The sequence below is a fragment of the Salvelinus namaycush genome, chromosome 19, assembly GCF_016432855.1.
Source record: "Salvelinus namaycush isolate Seneca chromosome 19, SaNama_1.0, whole genome shotgun sequence".
Lineage (NCBI taxonomy): Eukaryota > Metazoa > Chordata > Actinopteri > Salmoniformes > Salmonidae > Salvelinus > Salvelinus namaycush.
This window is the reverse complement of record NC_052325.1, coordinates 50,948,396-50,972,589: the sequence shown is the minus strand read 5'-3', so window position 1 is coordinate 50,972,589 and position 24,194 is coordinate 50,948,396. Positions and strand designations below refer to the sequence as shown.

Genomic DNA, 24,194 nt, shown 5'->3' with positions numbered 1-24,194 from the left:
TTAAAATTAGTAACACATCCATGGCCACATTTTTGAGGTTACCGTAACACTAAATGTTAAAGTAGCATGCAAACGTTGCAGGTCTGTGGAGATCTTCACAATTGGATTAATAATCTGCGCATGATCTGAAACGGCAATGGCCACTTGAACCATGTACTTAAATCATCTTAATTGCAGTCCAGGTCATTTTGGTTGTGCTAGTAGATGAAGTACAGTGATAACAGATGAAGTAAAATATCTCAATTGTATCCCGTTTGAACTTTGTTGTTCTTTTAAAGGGTTGACAGCACAGTGATATGACATTGGGAAGTCAACACATTTTTGACTGTATTTTTGAGTGGGTGAAAATAGTTTATAATCTCATTTATCAACATAACAACCAAATGTTTCCCAATTCTCCACTTTGAAACGATGTGGTGTGCACAGTGGGTAGTTCCTTTCATGGCTTAAATAAGAGCTGTCGCTCAATCCTTCATCTGCCTACTCACTCTCTCCATCTTCTTCACTACCTCTAGAGAAAACATCACACGGTGTGATCAATTTAAGCACAAAGAAAACCATATGGGGAACATATCGGCATGGTATCCATATACATCCATCACACCATGTGATGTTTTCTCTAGAGGTAGTGAAGAAGATGGAGAGAGTGAGTAGGCAGATGAAGGATTGAGCGTCAGCTCTTATTCGGATACCATGCCGATATGTTCCCCATATGGTTTTCTTTGTGCTTAAATTGTTCATGATAAAGTAGGACTCATGTTAAACTCTTTAAGGGACTGTCAGTGAATGTGATATGTTTGTATGTTTAAGATATGCCTGGACAAACGTGATACTGTATGTCCAGGCATATCTTAACAGCATCTGATTTGGATGGTTCACACCCCGTCTAGCCACACCAAACTTCTAATTGGCTGTCTAGTATCCAGGCTTCTCTGTTCCCCGATAGGCTACGCTATCTCCATGAACACCTGTGTTTACATGTAAACAGGTCTGGTCTCCATCAGTACACTAGCCTACATGTTGACAACACAGCCAGGCTCCTTGTTGTTTACCTCAGTAAACACGTCTGACAGCCGTGTGACAGCAGGGCTCTGTCCTCCCAGCAGCCCTGTGTGACCAGAGCCAAGGCCGAAAGGCCAGACGTCGGGATCTGATGTCTCTGCCAAATGGCAAACAAAAGGACACAGCGCCAAGGTTCGTAGTCGTGCTACCATGCTACTGAGGCATGTACTCAAATGCATTTCTTTAGGGTACCACTGTGTACTTCCGATATTTTAGTTTTTTTTAAAGTACTGTTTCACCAAGAGTCACATTTGGGGGACTCTGTAGAGCGTTTCTGTAAGGAAGAAGACCAATGTATAAAAGTTGCTTAAATGTGTCAGCCCTGGTTTTGCAGTGTTTATGACTCACAACATGACACTTATCTATAATTTTGCCTTCAAGTTGTATGATCTTTTATTTCTTAACCTTTTAACCCTATTTTCAACAGGCTGGTATAGCATGTTTTGACAGCCCTCCTGCATCAATTTACATCATTTGTATCCTTTTGGGTTTCTGCAGTTTAATGTTATAATAGTAATAAAAAACGGCCCTTTTTCATTTATTATCAAAAAATTCTGTCTGAACATGTGAGAAATATGATGGAAGAACCTAGATCATTTGAAATTCAAGAATCTTTGTGGGGGGAAATCCCACTCGGCAAAAACTGGTTGAATCAACATTGTTTACATGTAATTTCAAAAATCTATATGATGACATTAAATCAATATGTAAAACTGATTGGGTTTGCTAAAAGTCATCAACGTAAGTCTTTTTTTCACCCAACTTTTAACCTAAATGACCAATGACATGGTGACGTTTTTTGTTGATTTCACAGTGAATTCAAGTTAGTTGACAACTCAACCAAATGCAAATCAAAACTAGACATTGAACTGGTGTCTGTGCCAAGTGGGATTGCAGTACACACAACCTGAAAACGTATTCATTTCAATGTAATTGAATATTCATGTTTGGACACAAAAATACCATCATTTGCTCAAAATCGACATCAGTCCCTTGACTTCTCAACCGCCTGGTAGAGCGCTGTAATTTCCAAATTTAACAAAGTTGGAAAACAAATTATTGGAAGTTCTTTGAGTTGTTAGTAATAGGAATTGAATGTGAAATAATGTTTTGAACATGTTTTTCAAGAAGAGACGGTCAATTTTTGAATACTAATAGAATTGAGGTCAAGGTTGTGTTTGTTTACCTCTAGATTATGGATAAACTGGTATTTAGCAAGCTAGCGCTAGGCTAACAGTGAGCTAACAGAGAGTTAATGGTAGTTGATAGGCATGGGATGCTACTGTTACTCCATCAGATTGAGTGGTGGTGCTGCACTGTGGAGTGCAGTTAACCATTAGCATAGCCACGTGGAACAGTGAAAACTGAGTCCATTTCCCAATAGGTGAACAACAAGTTTTTTTCCAACATGGCCGAAGGCAGGTGCTATTGAGGGAAAGTTTACCTTACCGAATATGTCACCATGAGTGTTTCCATCGCCTCCTTCCTCTCTCCTTTATTCCTTTGTCAAGCATGCAGAGAGAGGGGCTCTCATCAGTTTAATGAAATTAGTTTTGTTGTGAAAACAGATCAATATCGATGTTTCTAACCTGATTTCAGTTGGTTTTCCATTTTGTGACTTAAGTGGGCTACAGTCTGTCTGTTCCTATCAAACTGCAGATGTGTTCCCGCCTGTGCTCTAGGCCAGCATTCAGGTAGACAGGCCACCGCCAAGTATTCAGACTCCTTGACCTTTTCCACATTTTGTTACGTTACAGCCTTATTCTAAAATGGATTAAATAAAACATTTTCATCATCAATCTACACACAATACTCCATAATTGTCACGCCCTGACCATAGAGAGCCTTTTTATTCTCTATTTTGGTTAGGTCGGGGTGTGACTAGGGTGGGTAATCTAGGTTGTTTTATTTCTATGTTGGCCTGGTATGGTTCCCAATCAGAGGCAGCTGTTTATCGTTGTCTCTGATTGGGGATCATATTTAGGCAGCCATTTTCCCACTGTGTTTTGTGGGATCTTGTTTTGAGTTAGTTATGTGGCACCTCTGATGTCACGGTTCGTTGTTTTTTACTTTTTGTTTGGAAGTTTCATGTAAATAAATATGTGGAACTTTAATCACGCTGCGCCTTGATCCGTCTCTCCACAAAACCGTGACAATAATTACAAAGTGAAAACAGGTTTTTAGAAAATTTTGCAAATCTGGTAAACATAAAAAACTGATTCTGATATATTAAATATTTATTGATTTGTTTAACACTTCTTTTGGTTACTACCTGATTCCATATGTGTTATTTCATAGTGTTGATGTCTTCACTATTATTCTACAATGTAGAAAATAGTAAAAATAAATGAAAAACCCTTGAATGAGTATGTGTCCAAACTTTTGACTGGTACTGTGTGTAAATATGGTATTTCTATTTTTCTTTTAAGATTTTTTGAAGGGTAGGATAATTAATGAGGAGTCAACTTGATTTATCTCCGTTCTTATTAGAATTTTTCCATTGTAAACAATAAAAATTATGTTTCATGCCATGAGAGGTACCGGATAGCAAATAGTTTCTGTAACGCAGGCATCCAAAATTGAGAGGCTATGGATCCTGTTCCGGTGGCTCAAATAAAACACTGCTTTTAGGGCTGCTTAGGCAGTCACAGCTCATTGAGCCATTTGTTTGGTTGACTGGGAAGATGCACAATCCCAGATATTGAAGGAAAATGTGTGGAGTCACTGTAACCTCTCTTCAACACATACATACTTTGCTCTCTCTCTCTCTCTCTCTCTCTCTCTCGCTCTCGCTCTCTCATCCAAAATTGTAGTCAGTAATGGAATTTTGGGATTTGTAAATAAAATGGTTAAATTACGAGCCTAGTTGGTTTAGCCACAGGAAAGACTGGAATCATCCCGCTAGCCATGATTGGCTGAGATAATGGGTGGGCTGGACATGCTGAGCGATGAGTTTAGATTGGTCTGCCATCATTTTTAGTCTCATCTGACCAGAGTACCTTCTTCCATATCTTTGGGGAGTCTCCCACATGCCAAAGTGTTTGCTTATTTTTTTCTGGCCATTCTTCCGTAAAGCCCAGCTCTGTGGAGTGTACGTCTTAAAGTGGTCCTATGGACAGATACTGCGATCTCCGCTGTGGAGCTTTGCAGGTCCTTCAGGGTTATCTTTGGTCCCTTTGTTGATCTCTGATTAATGCCCTTCTTGCCTGGTCTGTGAGTTTTGGTGGGCAGCCTTCTCTTGGCAGGTTTGTTGTGGTGCCATATTCTTTCCATTTTTTAAATAATGGATTTAATGGTGCTCCGTGGGATGTTCAAAGTTTCGGATATTTTTTAATATCCCAACCCTGATTGGTACTTCTCCACAACTATGTCCCTGACCTGTTTCGAGAGCTCCTTGGTCTTCATAGTGCCTCTTGCTTGGTTGTGCCCTTGCTTAGTGGTGTTGCAGACTCTGGGGCCTTTCAGAACAGGTGTATATATACTTAGATCATGTGACAGATCATGTGACACTTAGATTGCACACAGGTGGACTTTATTTAACTAATTACAGTATGTGACTTCTGAAGGTAATTGGTTGCACCAGATCTTATATAGTGACTTCATAGCAAAGGGGGTGAATACATATGCACGCACCACTTTGCTGTTTATTTTTTAATTACATTTTTTGAATTAAGTAAAATGTGTTCATTTTCACTTCACCAATTTGGACTCTTTTGTGTATGTCCATTACATGAAAACCAAATAAAAATCAATTTCATTGACAGGTTGAAATACAACAAAATAGGAAAAACGCCAAGGGGGATGAATACTTTTGCAAGACACTGTAGCTAGCTACATCTTCCGGAAATGATACGTTTCTTATTTTGAACCTAGTTGGTTAGTGTTTAGCTACCTGTAGATTCATGCAGGGTAGTAACGTTATGAGTTGGAATTATGGCTCATTGTTTATCTAGCTATCTAGTTACATGTCTAAACAAAAGACTCTACTATGCAAGTAACCATTTCACGGTACCATTTTATTTGATATAGTGCTTGTTTACCAGAGACGTTTTTGTCAAGAAAAACATGACCTGCACCAAATTCAATTTAGGATATAACGTTAAGCCAACGAGACAGTGTCTAAATTCATCATACTCACAACCGTAAGTTATTTTCTGTAATTAGCTCGCCATTAACTTGTAAATAATGATCTTGTTGTGAGTTTATTTTCATGTAATAATGAATGACAACTGTATACTGACATGTCAATAGACGCAGTATAAACCAGACTTTAGTCTTGAAATCTTTGGTTGTTTAGTACACTACCGTACTCACTCTGTTTAGCACATGGCCTCACATGTGAATCCTTAAAGAGATGGGTGGGGCTAAGGCTTAAGAGGGTGTGAACGATGCTAAATGGGTGTAGACAAAGAAGAACTCTACTGTATGTGTACCAAAACATTCAAGGTTACAAGTTTATCAACTTTCCAAGCAGAATTACTTTCCCATTGTTCCTCAACTGTAGTGTATGATATTCACTTTTCTAGTCTCTACTTTTATCCAATGTAAAAAACACAATTTCAAATGTTTCTAAGTAAGTCCGATTCGAGCCAGTCGGTCACAAGTGAACGACATCTATTGCAATATAAATCAATGTTAGAGTTTACATACTGTAGATAACCCATAAAGTAAAATACAACATCCATTTTTGGCTATGTAGGCTTCTAACCCATTACTTTCTAGTTCAGTACAGATAATAAAACAATTAGGCTATATATTTATATTAAAAACCAAAGTCAGACAGATTTGTAGTCATTCCAATGAATTACATACTCGTTGATCTTCAAGAATAGGACTTTTTCCCCATGACATCCTTATTCTAAAATGGATGAAATAAAATAAATTCCTCATCAATCTACACACAATACCCCATAATGACAAAGCAAAACCAGGTTTTTAGAAATGTTTGCAAATGATTTAAAAAGAAAAACAGAAATACCTTATTTACATAAGTATTCAGACCCTTTGCTGTGAGACTCGGAATTGAGCTCAGGTGCATCCTGTTTCCATTGATCATCCTTGAGATGTTTCTACAACCTCTTTGGAGTCCGTCTGTGGTACATTCAATTGATTGGACATGATTTGGAAAGGCACACACCTGTCTATATAAAGTCCCACAGTTGACAGTGTATGTCAGAGCAAAAACCAAGCCATGAGGTCAAAGGAATTGTCCGTAGAGCTCCGTCCCAGGATTGTGTTGAGGCACAGATCTGGGGAAGGGTACCTAAACATTTGTGCAGCATTGACGGTCCCTAAGAACACAGTGGCTTCCATCATTATTAAAAGGAAGAAGTTTGGAACCACCAAGACTCTTCCTAGAGCAGACCGCCCTGCCAAACTGAGCAATCGGGGGAGAAGGGCCTTGGTCACAGAGGTGACCAAGAACCCGATGGTCACTCTGACAGAGCTCCAGAGTTCCTCTGTGGAGATGGGAGAACCTTCCAGAAAGACAACCATCTTTGCAGCATTCCACCAATCAGGCCTTTATGGTAGAGTGGCCAGACAGAATCCACTCCTCAGTAAAATGCACATGACAGGCCGCTTGGAGTTTGCAAAAGGCATCTAAAGGACTCTCAGACCATGAAAATCAAGATTCTCTGGTCTGATGAAACCCAGATTGAACTCTTTGGCCTGAATGCCAAGTGTCACGTCTGGAGGAAACCTGGCACCATCCCTAGGGTGAAGCATGGTGGTGGTAGCATGTGATGTGGGGATGTTTTTCAGCGGGAGTGACTGGGAGACGAAACTGGATTGAGGGAAAGATGAACAGAGCAAATTACAGAGAGATCCTTTATAAAAACCTGCTCCAGAGCGCTCAGGGCCTCAGACTGGGGCAAAGGTTCACATTCCAACAGGACAACGACCCTAAGCACACAGTCAAGACAGCGCCGGATTGGCTTCGAAACAAGTCTCTAAATGTCCTTGAGTGGCCCAGTCAGAGCCCGGACTAGAACCCGATCGAACATCTCTGGAGAGACCTGAAAATAGCTGTGTAGCGACGCTCCCAATCCAACCTGACAAAGTACTGAGTAAAGGGTCTGAATACTTATGTAAATGTGATATTTCATAATTAAAATAATTGTAAAATCTATTTTAGGAAAAGGCTGTAACATAACAAAATGTGGAAAAAGTTAAGGTGTCTAAATACTTTCCGAAATATAACTTTTTAGAAAATCATTTGAAATTGACAAATTGAAACAGCCTATAGATAATTAGCAGACAGCGTCCCTTGGATTGAAGGCAGTGTGGGTTAACCACATTGTCTGCGCAAATCTATGTCGAATATTGGCCTGATGGAAACTACAACTCCCTACTAGATCGCACAGTCCGGGTTTGATCTGATTTACAGTATTTCTAGAGAAAATGTGCTTTGAGCTCACAGAAAAAAATGAAAAGAAATGGAATTCAAATAATTGAACAGACATTGGTCAATTAGTTGGTAAAAAAAAAGAAAAAAATAACCGAAATTTCGGTTAATCGCTCAGCACTAGTAAGTGATTAGTTACATTTTCTCTGTAATCGGTGACATGTAACGGATTAATATTCTGAATGCAAGTACGGATAGTCGGACACGGCGAATCTCTGCTCTTTCTCCCTCTTACATTTTCTGTTTTTATCAGTATATATGCATTCTCAAATAGTACATTTTAAGCGTGTGTGTTAGTGTGTCAGTCTGTGCATTTGTGTGATAGAGTGAGAGTAATGCAACATAGACTTAGGTGTCTGAGGTACAGTGAGGCACAGCAAGGTTAATAACTTTCCCCTGGTGTTCTTCTCCTCTCCTCCCCAGTAAAATGTAGTCTTTATCTCAATAGGATCTCCTTGTTAAAAATATAGCTGAAATTAAAAAATCAAACAATAATGATTCTCCAAAGTATTGTCTTATTCCTTTTCTCTCATTGACAGACAGACAGTCGTAAGGTTTACGGTAAAGAATAAAGATGGTTAACTAGGGGTCCTCGTTTTTAGGCTTATCAGGTTTGCCTCTAGCTTTACAAAGGACACCTGGTTCATGTTCATTAAGGCACACTGTAACAAACGTTATTGAACAATTTGCAACATTAAATGAAAATGAACGTTTCTTATTGGATAAGTCCAGGTACTGCTTCCCTGATTCAGACCATTTTCTCCTGTTTGGTGCATAATGAACATGGTGGGAGTGAATGTTCTGCTTTCTCCTCTAGTCGGTTTAGCATCGTGGTCTGCTGCTTCTCATGTTACCACTGCAGCAGCTCCAATAAGTGGCCATCAGTATCCCTTTCAGAGGCATATCAACAAACAACAGTGTAAGCTAGATGTCTTGGAGGACGCTTTACAAGGGTGCAGCAGGATTCCAATGGGCATACAGATGGAATGATACACCACACAACCATATTGAGCAAACGCATGCAAAGACGATGATAGATTGGAAGATATCATTTTGTGATTGTGAGGTTGTGATTAACCAATGCACACACACAATAGTTGTTTAGCAGGAGGTTTGGTTCATCTGTTGTCACAAGCCATTCTCAGATGTTGTCTTTAATTCTCTCACTCTCTCCCTCTCTCTCTCTACCCCTCTTTCTCACTCTCTCTCTCTCTCACAGATGCCGGGTCAGGCTCGGGAGATGACGGTAAGATCGCTCTCCTCTTTTCTCTTCATTAGTTTTCATTGTCCCTTATATTACTGTTGTTTCTCTACTCATTCTCCTTGCTTAGAAACAAGACGGGCCATGACACACTACTTGGAAGTGAGCTTTCACATAACATATTCAGATGGGGAACGAATGCATATTCACAAACATGCACGCACGCGCTCAATAAACACACTGCACGGACAAATGAACAAACAAACGCGCTCTAGAACATAAACACACACACACACACGTGCGCACACACAAACACACGCACTTGTTTGTATTCTCTCAGACATGCAGACACATCCTGACACACACACACCATACAATAACTAAATAATCATGCATGTAAGCAGTAAGAACAATCTAAGATGCTTAGCAAACCCCTGTACCATGCCAATGACACCCTATTCCCTATATAGTGCACTACATTTGACCAGGGCTCATAAGTAGTGGAACATGTTGCCATTTGGGATGGTCACAGAGCCTTGTGAGAGAAACAGGAAATGAGTCCCTTCTCTGGAGTGTGTTGCTTGCTTCCTCTTCCTCTCCATCTCTCTCTCAATCGCTCTCTCATCCCCCTAACTCTCGTTCTCTCCATAACCCTCTCTCTCCATCACCCTCTTTCTCTCTCTCTTTACCCCTCTCTTCACACTCCTCCTCCTCCTAATGTTGCTGTTATAACCTGTATATGGTGGCAGATCTGGGATAAAAGTAGAAAGGAATGGGAAGCTTTTGAGTAGGTGACAGGAAAGGTGTAGGTGCGAGCGTACACGCTTGTGTGTGTATCTGTGCTAAAGAGATGCAATTCTTGTAGCTGGATTTTCTGTATATGCAGGTGTTTGTTTAGCTCATGCATGTTGATTTGTGTGTTTGCGTGCGTGCATGCGTTTGTGCGCTCTCGTTCGTTCATGCAAACATGTGTGTGTTCCTGTGTGTGTATGTGGGTTTGTCCATGCAAGTGTGTTCATTATTGCATGTGGATGGAGGAATAACAAGTATCCCGGAGCCAGATATGATAAACAGATTGCACTCTGCCTATGGACCTCCAAAAGAGAGACAGACAGAGAGAAGCGGAAATGAAGAGGGTGGGAGGTCAACCAGAGAAATAGGACAGAAATTACCATAGAGATGAGGAAGAGAGATAAAGAAAGGGAGGAAGCGGGAGGCAGAGAGCGAGGATGGAGGTAGAGTGATAGAAAAAGATGGAGGGAGGGTTGACAGTGATAAGGAGGAGGTAGAGATAGATGGAGAAATAATAGAAAGGGGAGGATGGCAGGAAGAAGGGATAGAGCAAATATGGCAGTTTATGGGTATAACGAAGGTAAAGACAGTTATAAAATGGGGTTAGAGTAGTACAGAGGCACTAACACAAGAACAGCCCCCAATAAAAATCTAATGTCCTTTAATGGCCGACGATGAATCTCAGAGCTGTTTATGGTAGTCTGGTAGGTATCAGATTGAAATATAGATAAGGAGATTTGGACACACACACACTGTGAACCCCAATGTGCTGTCATTACTCAAAGCTTTTGACGAAACCTATTGCACAAAATATATCTCGTAGTCATTACTCAAACCGGTCACTGTGACCCTGTAGGGCAGGGGTGTGAAACTCCATTCCACGGAGGACCGAGTGTCTGTGTGTTTTTGGTTTTGCCTTTCAATTAAGACCTAGACAACAAGATGAGGGGAGTTCCTTCAAATAACCAACTCATCATCAAGTGAAAGTAAATTATAGGCCTATCCAACGTCTGTGGGAGGAATAAACAATGAAGCAGGGATTTTATGCAAACGTGTCTGTGGGAGGAGAGGCAACCCAAGGACCACTCCTGCATGTGCAAAGCAGCTAATCTTAGGCACTGTTTGAATATATTCATGGCTGGATGCTCCCTTTATTGAAATAATCATTTATTTAAATATAGACCTATTAAATCAATAATAGGCTTTTTAGGCTATGAAGAAATAATCACTGACATGACATGACTCTGTTGGTAGCCTAGCATAATATCTCCTTTCACTATCCATCTATCGGGGATGTCTTTGAGGATGGGAGGACCAAAGGATGCATAGGTTATCCCAAAACAGGGGCATCGTCTCTGTTAAAGGCTATTTGTCTCAGCTATCCCGTTAACTTAGGCTACCACTTGTTCACCTTTATAGAGGGTAGTGTTTAGACATGTTAGGTTAAATTACTGTCTCAGATGGTGCTTTAACCAAACCCCTACCCCCCTGCCCTGTGGCTATGCAAGTGCAAGGTCCATGACAGGGGTTTGTGGGTGTATTGATTCTCGTTGGTGGAAGGAGAGGAGGACCAAGTTGCAGCGTTGTGCGTGTTCATTTTAATAAACCAAAATAAACTGAACACTGAATTGACAAAAAAATAATAAAGAGCGAGAACGAAAACTAAACAGTTCTGCAAGCAATACGCACAAACAGAAAACAATCACCCACAACACACAATGGAAAACAGGCTACCTAAGTATAGCTCCCAATCAGAGACAACGATAGACAGCTGCATCTGATTGGGAACCACACCAGGCCAAACACAGAAATATACAACCTAGACATACAACATAGAATGCCCACCCACATCACACCCTGACCAAACAAAACATAGAAACATACAAAGCAATCTATGGTCAGGGGGTGACAGGGGGCAGCTCTTGAGCCCAACAGGGACGAGCGATCCTTTTCCACGTAATCCGTGACTTACATTCACAAGATAATAAGCATGGCCTATGAGACTACTTTATTGGAAGTGTACATAAAACACCATGCAATTACACACACATTTGTAATTTACACTTTCGGTTTCGACATATAGTCTTCTGGGCTAGCTGTTACTCTCCAAGATACTATGCAAAGTGTTGGCATACACAAGGGACTGAGGATAACATTGTAGCAAATTCGAAGGGCACCATGACAGGGACTGATGCACGCAACTCATGTCTCTTTGCATTCTGACAACGTTCCATGGCCGTTAGAATGGTATTGCTTTGGGGATACTGCGTGTGTGTGTGTGTGTGTGTGTGTGTGTGTGTGTGTGTGTGTGTGTGTGTGTGTGTGTGTGTGTGTGTGTGTGTGTGTGTGTGTGTGTGTGTGTGTGTGTGTGTGAGTGAGCATGCGCGTGTTAGCACAGCGCAGCACAGTGATGCCTGTTTGGACAAATGTATTAGATCTCCCCCACCCCACACACACACACACCTGCATACACATACAACCCACCTGTTTCTACCTACAGTGGGGCAAAAAAGTATTTAGTCAGCCACCAATTGTGCAAGTTCTCCCACTTAAAAAGATGAGAGAGGCCTGTAATTTTCATCATAGGTACACTTCAACTATGACAGACAAAATGAGAAAGAAAAATCCAGAAAATCACATTGTAGGATTTTTAATGAATTTATTTGCAAATTATGGTGGAAAATAAGTATTTGGTCACCTACAAACAAGCAAGATTTCTGGCTCTCACAGACCTGTAACTTCTTTAAGAGGCTCCTCTGTCCTCCACTCGTTACCTGTATTAATGGCACCTGTTTGAACTTGTTATCAGTATAAAAGACACCTGTCCACAACCTCAAACAGTCACACTCCAAACTCCACTATGGCCAAGACCAAAGAGCTGTCAAAGGACACCAGAAACATAATTGTAGACCTGCACCAGTCTGGGAAGACTGAATCTGCAATAGGTAAGCAGCTTGGTTTGAAGAAATCAACTGTGGGAGCAATTATTAGGAAATGGAAGACATACAAGACCACTGATAATCGATCTGGGGCTCCACGCAAGATCTTACCCCGTGGGGTCAAAATGATCACAAGAACGGTGAGCAAAAATCCCAGAACCACACGGTGGGACCTAGTGAATGACCTGCAGAGAGCTGGGACCAAAGTAACAAAGCCTACCATCAGCAAGGGCATTGAAGATGAAACGTGGCTGGGTCTTTCAGCATGACAATGATCCCAAACACACCGCCCAGGCAACGAAGGAGTGGCTTCGTAAGAAGCATTTCAAGGTCCTGGAGTGGCCTAGCCAGTCTCCAGATCTCAACCCCATAGAAAATCTTTGGAGGGAGTTGAAAGTCCGTGTTGCCCAGCAACAGCCCCAAAACATCACTGCTCTAGAGGAGATCTGCATGGAGGAATGGGCCAAAATACCAGCAACAGTGTGTGAAAACCTTGTGAAGACTTACAGAAAACGTGTGACCTCTGTCATTGCCAACAAAGGGTATATAACAAAGTATTGAGATAAACTTTTGTTATTGACCAAATACTTATTTTCCACCATAATTTGCAAATAAATTCATTAAAAATACTACAATGTGATTTTCTGGATTTTTTTTCTCATGTTGTCTGTCATAGTTGAAGTGTACCTATGATGAAAATTACAGGCCTCTCTCATCTTTTTAAGTGGGAGAACTTGCACAGTTGGTGGCTGACTAAATACTTTTTTGCCCCACTGTATGTATACGGAACAAAAAAATAAATGGAACAAGTTTTGGTCCCATGTTTCATGAGCTGAAATATAAGATCCCAGAATTTTTACATACGCACATAAAGCTTATTTCTCAAACTTTGTGCACAAATTTCACCTTTGCCAAGATAATCCATCCACCTGACAGGTATGGCATATCAAAAAGTTGATTGAACAGCATGATCATTACACAGGTGCACCTTGTGATGGGGACAATAAAAGGCCACTCTAAAATGTGCAGTTTTGTCACACAACATAATTCCACAGATGTCTCAACTTTTAAGGGAGCATGCAATTGGCAGGCTGACTGCAGGATTGTCCACCAGAGCTGTTGCCAGATAATTGAATGTTAATTTCTCTACCATAAGCCCCCTTCAATGTTGTTTTAGAGAAGTTGGCAGTACGTCCAACCAGCCTCACAACCGCAGACCATGTGTAACCACGCCAGCCCAGGACCTCCACATCCGGCTTCTTCACCAGTGGGATCATCTGAGACTTGCCACCCAGACACCTGATGAAACTGAGGAGTATTTCTGGTTGTAATGAAGCCCTTTTGTAGGGGAAAACTCATTCTGATTGGCTGGTCATGGATCCCAAGTGGGTGGGCCCTTGCCCACTCGTGAAATAAGGCCTAATTTATTTATTTCAATTGACTGATTTCCTTATAGGAACTGTGACAGTAAAATCGTTGAAATTGTTGTGTGTTGCGTTTATATTTTTGTTCCCTATATGTAACCACACAGATTTGGATGAAATACCTCATCCAAGTCCGTGTGGTTCCTCCTTCTGTGGTCCCTCCAATCTGCGGCACAACCTCGTCCAGGTCCTACAGTAATACTTATTATCATATGGTTATTACGTGCTCAAAGAGCAAGGATTTCCTTGTTACTAAAGCCAATTCTAAAGTGTAGTATCACCAGTCATCTAACTCCGGGATTTCAATGGTGGCACGCACAGCAACAGGGAGCCAGTGAGACGCAATTAATAACCTAGTCTTATACTTTCATCTTGAAATATAACTGTGAATTTATTCTCAAAATGTCGACTTTATTATAAAACTGTTGAGTTTATTTTGGAAATATTGGCACTTTATTCTAGAAATATTGCCACTATTTTAAAGTGCTACCTGTGCATTTAAAAAAAAAAATCCAAGTACCACCAGCCATCACAAATGTAGAGATGGTGAAAAAAATACACTACTAAATTATCAGGGGCTTCTCAAGCCTCAAGTGGACAGTTGATTGAGACCTCTAAAAAGACTGAAGACGAAAAGTGGCTGTCATATCACATCCTCGAGGATCCTAGATCAACAATGGCCTAGGGATTAGGCAGAGGGATCGGTTTGGGATTGGGCCGCAGTACAATGAAGGCTACTTGTAGCGCTATGACACATAAAGCTTTGGGGTATTCACATTAGTTGTGGGCTAGAACAAAAACATACACCCCTTTGGGTCCCCCCCAGGTCTGGGATGAAGAACCTTTCAACTTTGTGGTATCGTGATATTATTGTTACCAAATTTTCCAACCACCTCTGTCCACAAAGCAAAAGGTACTTAATCGTGCTGGAAAGAGCATCCTACAACTTATTAGGTTCATTGAGAAACTATTTAAACGGTGAAAAACTCCTTCATTACTACAGATGCCCTTTCAGAACACTGGTTGATAGGGACCAATGCAGCGGTCTATTGCCTAGTTATCAGTATTTATAAGGTATTCTCCATGTCTCTCCCTCTTCCTCTTTGTCTTTCTCTTTTCCTCTCCTCTTTCACTCTATTCTCTTATAATTCTTCCTCTCTTTCGGCCTTTGTAAGAAGCTTAGTGAACTTTTTTTTGTAAAATAGTACTTGTAATGTATAGTTCATAGTATGGCCTCTTGTAGCCCAATCTTTATGCTGTGTGTATAAAGTGTGTGTGTGTGTGTGTGCTGCCACATGCTTGTGTGTGTATGCGCTTGTGTGTGTGCGCATGTGGACATATGAGTATTGTGTCTGATGTGTGGGTTGAATAATTGCGGGACAAACAAAGCTAATTTATACAATATAGCTGATTAAAAAAATGCCTCCAGTACAAGACTAATCACAATAAATGTCAACCTGCGGGGGTGGATGGGGCTATCTTTCGCTGGATATCTGGGAACAGAACGTATGTGGCCCGAAGGGAGGTGTCTGTATTTGGACCCCCCCACACACACACACTTCATATATTGTCAATAAAGGGTGCACATTTACACATACGTCTCAGACAATTTTAAAACAATGAAGGCCTACACTTGAATAACATAATTTTGATCTAGAGCTACCGTTATTTTGTTTATGGTGTCAGTAGGGGTAGTGGTCTAGAGATGACCATGTTTGATCTTTCACAGCCATTGAACCACTTTTTTAAAAAACACAGTGAAAATAAATGACCTGGTTGTGCTTTTGACGAAAATACTTTGCCGTTCCGGCTCCTTTTGCCTCCGCTGACAGAGGCCTGCCGACTCAGTTGCAGCCCCATCGCCATGGTAATGAGGTTAGAGGTTTAGGAAAGCGAATAGGGAGAGAGAGAGGCCCAGAATGACCAAATACAGTCAGCTCCTTGCCGGCAAAATACGTTCTGCTCCCAGATATCTAGTGAAAGATAGCCCCATCCACCCCGCAAGTTGACGTTTATTGTGATTAGTCTTATTCCGGAGGCATTGTTTTATTAGCTATATTGTATAAATTAGCTTTTAGGTCTTAATTTAAAGTTAGGTTTAGTCATTAGGGTTAGCATTGAGGTTAGGGTTATGTTTAACATCTGATTTTATGACTTTGTGGCTGTGCCAGCTAGTTACAACTCTGCAGAGCTGCCTCCAATACATGAGTCATCCCAATAAATGTTAACTTGCATCCACCCCACACAATTCTGCATTAGGACGAGCGAGGTGTGGCGATTTGATATTGTGAAAATAGTATAATAAGCGTAAATAACTTAGCAGACACTTTTATCCACAACTTTGGTGTAGCACCACCATGTTTGCACCAAATGAGCCACACAGGCTGCGTTTAGACAGACAAATTCTGATATTTTTTACACTAAGTGGTCTTTTGACAAATCACATCAGATCTTTTAAGATCAGATCTTTTTCAGAGCTGATTGGTCAAATGACCAATTAGTAAAAAAAATATCAGAATTGGTCTGCCTGTCTAAACGCAGCCGTTGTGTGTGTGAAAAGTAGTGGTAATAATTTGATGTGAATATTTTTTTCTCACTGTTTCTAGTTATGGAGTGTATGTTATTTATAATAAGGGTTAGCTCTCTGAAATGAAAATGGATAGTCCTCCCTTCAGCAAAATATATTTGAACTAAACACTCCCTGAAAAAAATTAAGTGACCCTCCCCTATACCCCAAATAATAATAAAAACATAAAGTGGATAGCAGAGAACATGCCTACTATTTACCCTCACTTCTAGGACAGACTAGAGTCTTAGATATGCAGTTTTAGAAACTGTTCTTCGTACTGTAAGGGATTTTTATAGCACACAAGGCTGCGGGCCAGAAGGTTGTGGGTTCACAGACCACCATTGACAACAGTAGTGGTGGAAATACGGTATATACACTTTATATTAAAAGTATTGCATGAATCTATCATCGTATTTGTGGGTCTGAGAAAATGTTGCCTTTTATAAACATTTCAAGCTATTCAAGCTATTCTACGTCATTTTACATTACTGGAGACCTCAGCAGAATATTCTTTAATACCACACATATTACCGAAATGACAGGATAAGAATGGAAAGAGTCTATGCGTTCATCTTATCATATTTCCCCAATGCCAAATCAGTGTGTCTTGTTTGCAACGAAACTATCCCTGTTTGCAAATAATTAATAATAAATAATCTGCGACATCATTATGAATCTAAGCGTGGTACTATTCAAAATGTAGGCCTACCTTTCCAATCCAGACAGAGTTGGCCTACCGATGCAGAAAAGTGTAAGCTTTAACTGCTGGCAACTCATCTTCCGTGGCTTATCCCAACTAGAGGTCACAAGTGTTTCCCTAAAAGCTGTCTGGCTTTAAACATCTTCTATTTTACATTAAGTGAATAGCTCAATCAATTGATACTGACAGAATAAGAGCAGGTTAGCATTTTTCAACATGAATCTTGTTCTGGAGGCAGCTCTGCAGAGTGGCACTGCGCAAAATACCCCTTTATCAAGATCAGACAGGTCTTGATGCACATTCCAACACAGCATTATGTCCATGAGTATCCAAATGTGTCCAGGTCCGATACGGACCGTATTAACACTTCAACACACATTTGGACCCACCGAGAAACGGACCCACTTGGGTCAGAATCCATGAACACATTTGGACACATACATGCTGTGTCAAATGTTTCGAACCACCTTGATACAGTCCATCACTCGCCATTTCATATTCGTTGACACATCCTAACATCTCAAAAGTAAGCATTTAATCCCTTTTTGAATAAATATATTATACGTTTTAATGTACCTTTTAAATGAAGGGTGCTCATCGCCATGAACCCAGACCTTCAGAGTTACAGACCAGGACTTTTATTATTGATTCACAATGTGCTCTTTAAAAAGAGAAAAAAAATATATGTTCATACCTTATATCAAGTCTGTCAATCAAATTACAACATTTAAGTCCTAGGCCAGACAGTGGCAAGTCAAATTCAAGTACTTTCAAATACTTTTTCAAGCACTAATATTTATTTTGAAGGACCGTCAATTTGTAATAGTTCATATTATGCAATTGTTTCTAGGCGCCACCAGATGACAGTATATCGCCACAACCTCATGAAAAAAAACAACTACCTTAGTATTCATCACCACCTGACAAGTTCTAATCAACAATACGTTGTTCCACTACTTATTTACTACATACATGAGTGGTAAGTCAGTACTGATGATGTTGTAATTTGAGTAGTGATGAGCAGAGTTTTGGGACATACCTACTGGTGAACACACATTTCCTATTCGCATTACTACACAATTTCAGCTTAATTACTGTTTTATTGGGCCTTTGGGAATTTACTACTTAATAGCTATGAAAAAGCGTCTTGCTTCCGACTGGCAGCTTTAGTGTCGCCAGTCCGGAGAAGGGTGGGCTGTATGAGGAAAACGGCCCGTGAACGGCCACCAGAACAGCAGAAGCACGGCTGCCGCTTGATAAAGTGGAATATCGCGGGCGCCTCTTGAATGAGCCGATTGGCAAAAAGCTCTGGAGGTTGTTGCAGAGAAAAAGTCACATAATGTAGAACTGGCGCCAGCGTAGGATGCAGCGTTGTGTCTTTCCCCCTTCATGTGGCTCTTCAGGGCCGATTCACCCATGCTCGCAATGTCAAAGTCCGACACATTTTTTTCACATTACACGGTGTGGGTTGGTTGGGTCCATTGATGTAGTTGTAAAAAATTCGGTAAACTATACATAACGAAAATATTAAACGCAACATGTGAAGTGTTGGTCCCATGCTTCATGAGCTGAAATAAAATATCCTAGAAATGTTCCATACGCACAAAGGCAGGGTTTATCCTACATTTTCCCGTAATTTTAGCTATCGATGTGACGTTTTATGCGCCTAATCAGTCAGTTCTGTACCTGCCTGGCTGAGTGGCAGTGTGGGTGTAATGAGCGAGCTCACCTGACAACCACAGAGCGAAACACGTAGGGAACTTAAACTTGGTAGTCTGTCTGGAAACTTATTTGCAAGACCAAAACATTTTTCAAATATTTTTCATAAACGTATTTGATCATTATCTGTTCTCTCATTTTACTTCAGAAAATGTCAGATTTTCAAGGTATTCCTGTACTTAAATTTCAGAGTGCCAAATTCAAGTACTTTAACTTCGTATGGCTGGGGGCAGTATTGAGTAGCTTGGATGAATAAGGTGCCCAGAGTAAACTGCCTGCTACTCAGGCCCAGTTGCTAATATATGCATATTATTAGTAGATTTGGATAGAAAACACTCTGACGTTTCTAAAACTGTTTGAATGATGTCTGTGAGTTTAACAGAACTCATATGGCAGGCAAAAACCTGAGAAGAAATCCAACCAGGAAGTGGGAAATCTGAGGTTTGTAGTTTTTCAACTCTTTGCCTATCCAAGATACAGTGGACATTTGGTCATATTGCACTTCCTAAGGCTTCCACTAGATGTCAACAGTCTTTAGAACCTTGTTTGATGCTTCTACTGTGAAGGAGTGGGGAATGGGAGCTGAATGAGTCAGGGGTCTGCCAAAGTGGCATGAGCTGATCACGCGAGCTCACGTGAGAGCGACCTGCGTTCCATCGCATTTCTACAGACAAAGGAATTCTCCGGTTGGAACATTATTGAAGATTTATGATAAAAACATCCTAAAGATTGATTCTATACTTCGTTTGACATGTTTCTAGGAACTGTAATATGACTTTTTGTCTGAACTTTCGCCTGGACTTGCCCGCGCTTCGTGAGTTTGGATTGTGTACTAAACGCACGAACAAAAAGGAGGTATTTGGACATAAATGATGGACTTTATCGAACAAAACAAACATTTATTGTGGAACTGGGATTCCTGGGAGTGCATTCTGATGAAGATCATCAAAGGTCAGTGAATATTTATAATGCTATTTCTGACTTCTGTTGACTCCACAACATGGCGGATATCTGTATGGCTTGTTTTGTTGTCTGAGCGCTGTACTCAGATTATTGCATGGTGTGCTTTTTCGGTAAAGATTTTTTGAAATCTGACAGCAGTTGCATTAAGGAGAAGTGGATCTAAAATTCCATGCATAACAGTTGTATCTTTTAGCCATGTTTATTATGAGTATTTCTGTAAATTGATGTGGCTCTCTGCAAAATCACCGGATGTTTTGTAACTACTGAACATAACGTGCCAATGTAAACTGAGATTTTTTTATATAAATATGAACTTTATCGAACAAAACATACATGTATTGTGTAACATGAAGTCCTATGAGTGTCATCTGATGAAGATCATCAAAGGTTAGTGATTCATTTTATCTCTATTTCTGCTTTTTGTGACTGTCACGAGCGTTGTCTTGAAAATGACCGGACCAAGGTGCAGCGTGGTGAGCGTACATTTTTCTTTATTTTGAAATGTCGCCAACAAAACAATAAACAACAAAAACGAACGTGAAGCTCCGTAAGGCTATACATGCATAAACGAAGACAACATCCCACAACTAAGGTGGCAAAACAGGCTGCCTAAGTATGATTCCCAATCAGAGACAACGATAGACAGCTGCCTCTGATTGGGAACCACACTCGGCCAAAAACAAAGAAATATAGAACATAGAATTTTCCCACCCGAGTCACACCCTGACCAAACAAACATAGAGAATAAAAGGATCTCTACGGTCAGGGCGTGACAGTGACTCCTCTCTTTGGCTGGAAAAATGGCTGTGTTTTTCTGTGACTAGGTACTGACCTAACATAATCGTTTGGTGTGCTTTCGTCGTACAGCCTTTTTGAAATCGGACACTGTGGTGGGATTAACAACAAGTTTATCTTTAAAATGGTGTAAAATACTTGTATGTTTGAGGAATTTTAATTAGGAGATTTCTGTTGCTTGAATTTGGCGCCCTGCACTTTCACTGGCTGTTGTCATATCGATCCCGTTAATGGGATCTCAGCCATAAGAAGTTTTAAGCACCTCAAGGACTTTGTGCGAATTTTGCCTACTGTAATTGATGCAGTTAATACTACAAATACGAATTTAAAGCCAGCAATTGCCTTACCGGTATGTTGACTAATATTGAATTTGTTTACAATAACAAAAACTACACAAACCTGTTTCACAAATCACAATTTACACCTCCAACATACTTAATAAAGAAGGACACATTATTTATAGAGCAAAATACATTTCGTAGTCAAGAGCTCTGAACCTAGCTACCTATGTATGAAACCCATTCTGGCAAACTCTGTTACACTGGGTCAAAAGACAGAAGCCCTGTGCCAATTAAATGGAGTAGAACAATTTAATGTATGTAGCTAGCTAGCTAGCAACTGTATTTGGCTGTAGTAGAAGTAAGGGCTCCTCTGCTGGTAGTGGCTTGCTTACTCCAGGCTGGCTACCATACAGCTGCCTAACGAACTTTAGCCAGCTAGTTAGCTAGCTAACTAGACAGCATAGAACAAGCCACCACCAGCAGATAGGAGCTGGTGTTAGCTATTAGCTATCTAGCCACCCTGCTAGCTAACTTAGCAAAGTTCCTCATCAAATGGAGCTTACAGACGAACACTAGCAAGCCTTTGTTAACTAGCTAGCAACAACCCTAAACTCCTGCTGCATACAAAGTAGCTAGCTAGAATATTTGTATTCATCCCTGATAGTTAGCTGATGTTAGCTAACGTTAGCTAAATCAGTAGCTAGCCAAACGTTAGCTGGCTAGAAAGCTAGCTCTTCTCATTCAGCTGGATAGCAAATCATTGACATTTACAGTAAACATGAGATGTTAAGATATTATACCTACTGTATGAATTGTTCCCTTAGCTACCTCGGTTCTTTATTGAAATCCTTCATCAGCTTTTTTGAGTCCATTAAAGTCTTCTCGTTGAAATCAAGTCACAGCTTGTGAATAGGCTTGGAATCTTTTTAACGACAGCGCTTGAAAAATACCAACCAGTCAACATTGACTGTTAGAAATGTTATATGATTTCATTGGATGTACCCTCGGGCGGAGCCTCCTTCCCAACAGCCAATTACATTACTTGGAGGGAAAATACTGACAATACTCTAAACTGTCAGACACACTGTATCATATGTGTCAGGATGTATTCAAATACCTGGATTCATTGTGCCAAACACTGCCACCATGTATCAGAATCTGAGATAGAATTTGACACATATCAAGCTGATACATTTAGAAACTGAACTGTTCAGGTCCGAAACATTTGATATCAAGAAAAAAATGACACCGTCAGACACACTTTGATACAGGTCATTTTATGCAGTGGTCACTAGCTGGCACAGCCACAAAGTCATTAAATCGGATTTTAAACCTAACCCTAACCTTAACCCTAACCTAAACCACACTGCTAACCCTAATGCCTAATCCTAACCTTAAATTAAGACCAAAAAGATCATTTTAGTTTTCATACATTTTTACAATTAAATTGTATAGCCAATTTTGACTTTGCATCTGGCCTATCTAATGGGAAATCAGTTCTGCTTCCAGGCAAAGTAATAGTTTTGTCTCCTTGGCTATCCACTCTTAGATAAAAGGGTTCCAAAAGGGTTCTTTGCGTAGAAATAGGGTTCTACCAAGAACCGTTTTGATCAGAAGAACCCTTTTTGGAAGACAAGGGTTATTTGTAAGGCATAGAATCTTTAACATCCTAAGAACTGTTTTTGTAAGAAAGGGTTCTTTGATCATTCTTTGGAAGGCAAGAGGGTTTTTTTTCGAAGGCAAGAAGGGTTCTTCAAAGAATTATATTTCCCAGCATGCTCTATTGTAGTGAGATTTTCAGAATTGTTTAGTTTTGTAATGATGTACGCTGAGAGTCGGGAAGCAAGTCAGGGAGTGAATACATGTAATAAATAAATGAACAAAACAAGAAACACAAACAGAGCACCAACATGAAACAGCAACAATGTATCCCCATTTCCCTTTACTTTCTTACCTTGTTACAACACAACTGATTAGCTCAAACCCATTAAGGAAAGACATTCCACAAATTAACAAGGCACACCTGTTAATGGAAATGCATTCCAGGTGACTACCTCATGAAGCTGGTTGAGAGAATGCCAAGAGTGTGCACAGCTGTCATCAAGGCAAAGGGTAGCTACTTTCAAGAATCTAAAATCTTAAATATATTTTGATTTGTTTAACAATTTTTTTTACTACATAATTCCAGATGTGTTATTTCATAGTTTTGATGTCTTCACTATTATTCTACTATGTAGAAAATAGTCAAAATAAAGAAAAACCCTTGAATGAGTAGGTGTATCCAAACTTTTGACTGGTACTGTATATATATCATGTATTGTCATAAATAATAAATGTTTAAAGGCTAAGGTTGGTTCTAAGAAAAAACCTCCGAAGATCAAAGGGTTATTGGTAGAACCCTTCATATAGGGTTTTAGGCAGAACCTAGGTAGAACCATACAGTATACAGGGGGTTCTTTGAAGAACCCTACGTCGAGGGTTCTAGATGGAACCCTCTGCAAAGGGTTCTACCCAGCACCAAAAACGGTTCTCCTATGCGGACGAATTGAAGAACCCTGTATGGTTCAATTTAGCACCTTTTTTTTCTGAGTGTGGAATGTTGTAGCTCAGCCAATGAATGTCATAGAAACTAAACAAAGTATCCCCATACACTACCGTTCAAAAGTTTGGGGTCACTTAGAAATGCCCTTTTTTTTAAAGAAAAGCAAATTTTTTGTCCATTAAAGTAACATAAAATTGATCAGAAATACAGTGTAGACATTGTTAATGTTGTAAATGACTATTGTAGCTAGAATTTTTTATGGAATATCTACATAGGCGTACAGAGGCCCGTTATCAGCAACCATCACTCCTGTGTTCCAATGGCACGTAGTGTTAGCCTGTCCAAGTTTATCATTTTAAAAGGCTAATTGATCATTAGAAAACCCTTTTGCAATTATGTTAGCACAGCTGAAAACTGTTGTTCTGAATAAAGAAGGAATAAAACTGGCCTTCTTTAGACTAGTTGAGTATCTGAAGCATCGGCATTTTAGGTTCAATTACATGCTCAAAATAGCCAGAAACAAATAACTTTCTTCTGAAACTCGTCAGTCTATTCTTGTTCTGAGAAATGAAGGATATTCCATGTGAAAAATTGCCAAGAAACAGTTTTTTGCCATTTTCTTTAACAAAAGGTAGGCCTATGGCATACGCATAACCTCTCATACTGCCTCAATTTGAGTCCTGGTTTTAACTTCCCTGACACAGAGGTAGGCTATTTAAAGAGTACGTGGTGGGTGGAGGAATTGGCAGAAAGATCTATGGATAGCAGCCTAGCCTAATTTCCTCTGTCAAACAGGTAGAC

At 40.1% G+C, this 24,194-nt stretch overlaps 1 protein-coding gene across 1 annotated transcript in view; it reads left to right on the top strand.

Annotated features, from left to right (window-relative positions):
• Positions 1-24,194, top strand: part of LOC120063876 (tomoregulin-2-like) — a 128,687-nt gene that overhangs the window by 38,580 nt on the left and 65,913 nt on the right. Inside the window, exons 4-5 of the mRNA XM_039014194.1 lie at positions 8,688-8,714; positions 17,291-17,293. Of these exons, the coding sequence (XP_038870122.1) occupies positions 8,688-8,714; positions 17,291-17,293 (30 nt within the window). The remainder of the gene's footprint in view (positions 1-8,687; positions 8,715-17,290; positions 17,294-24,194) is intronic.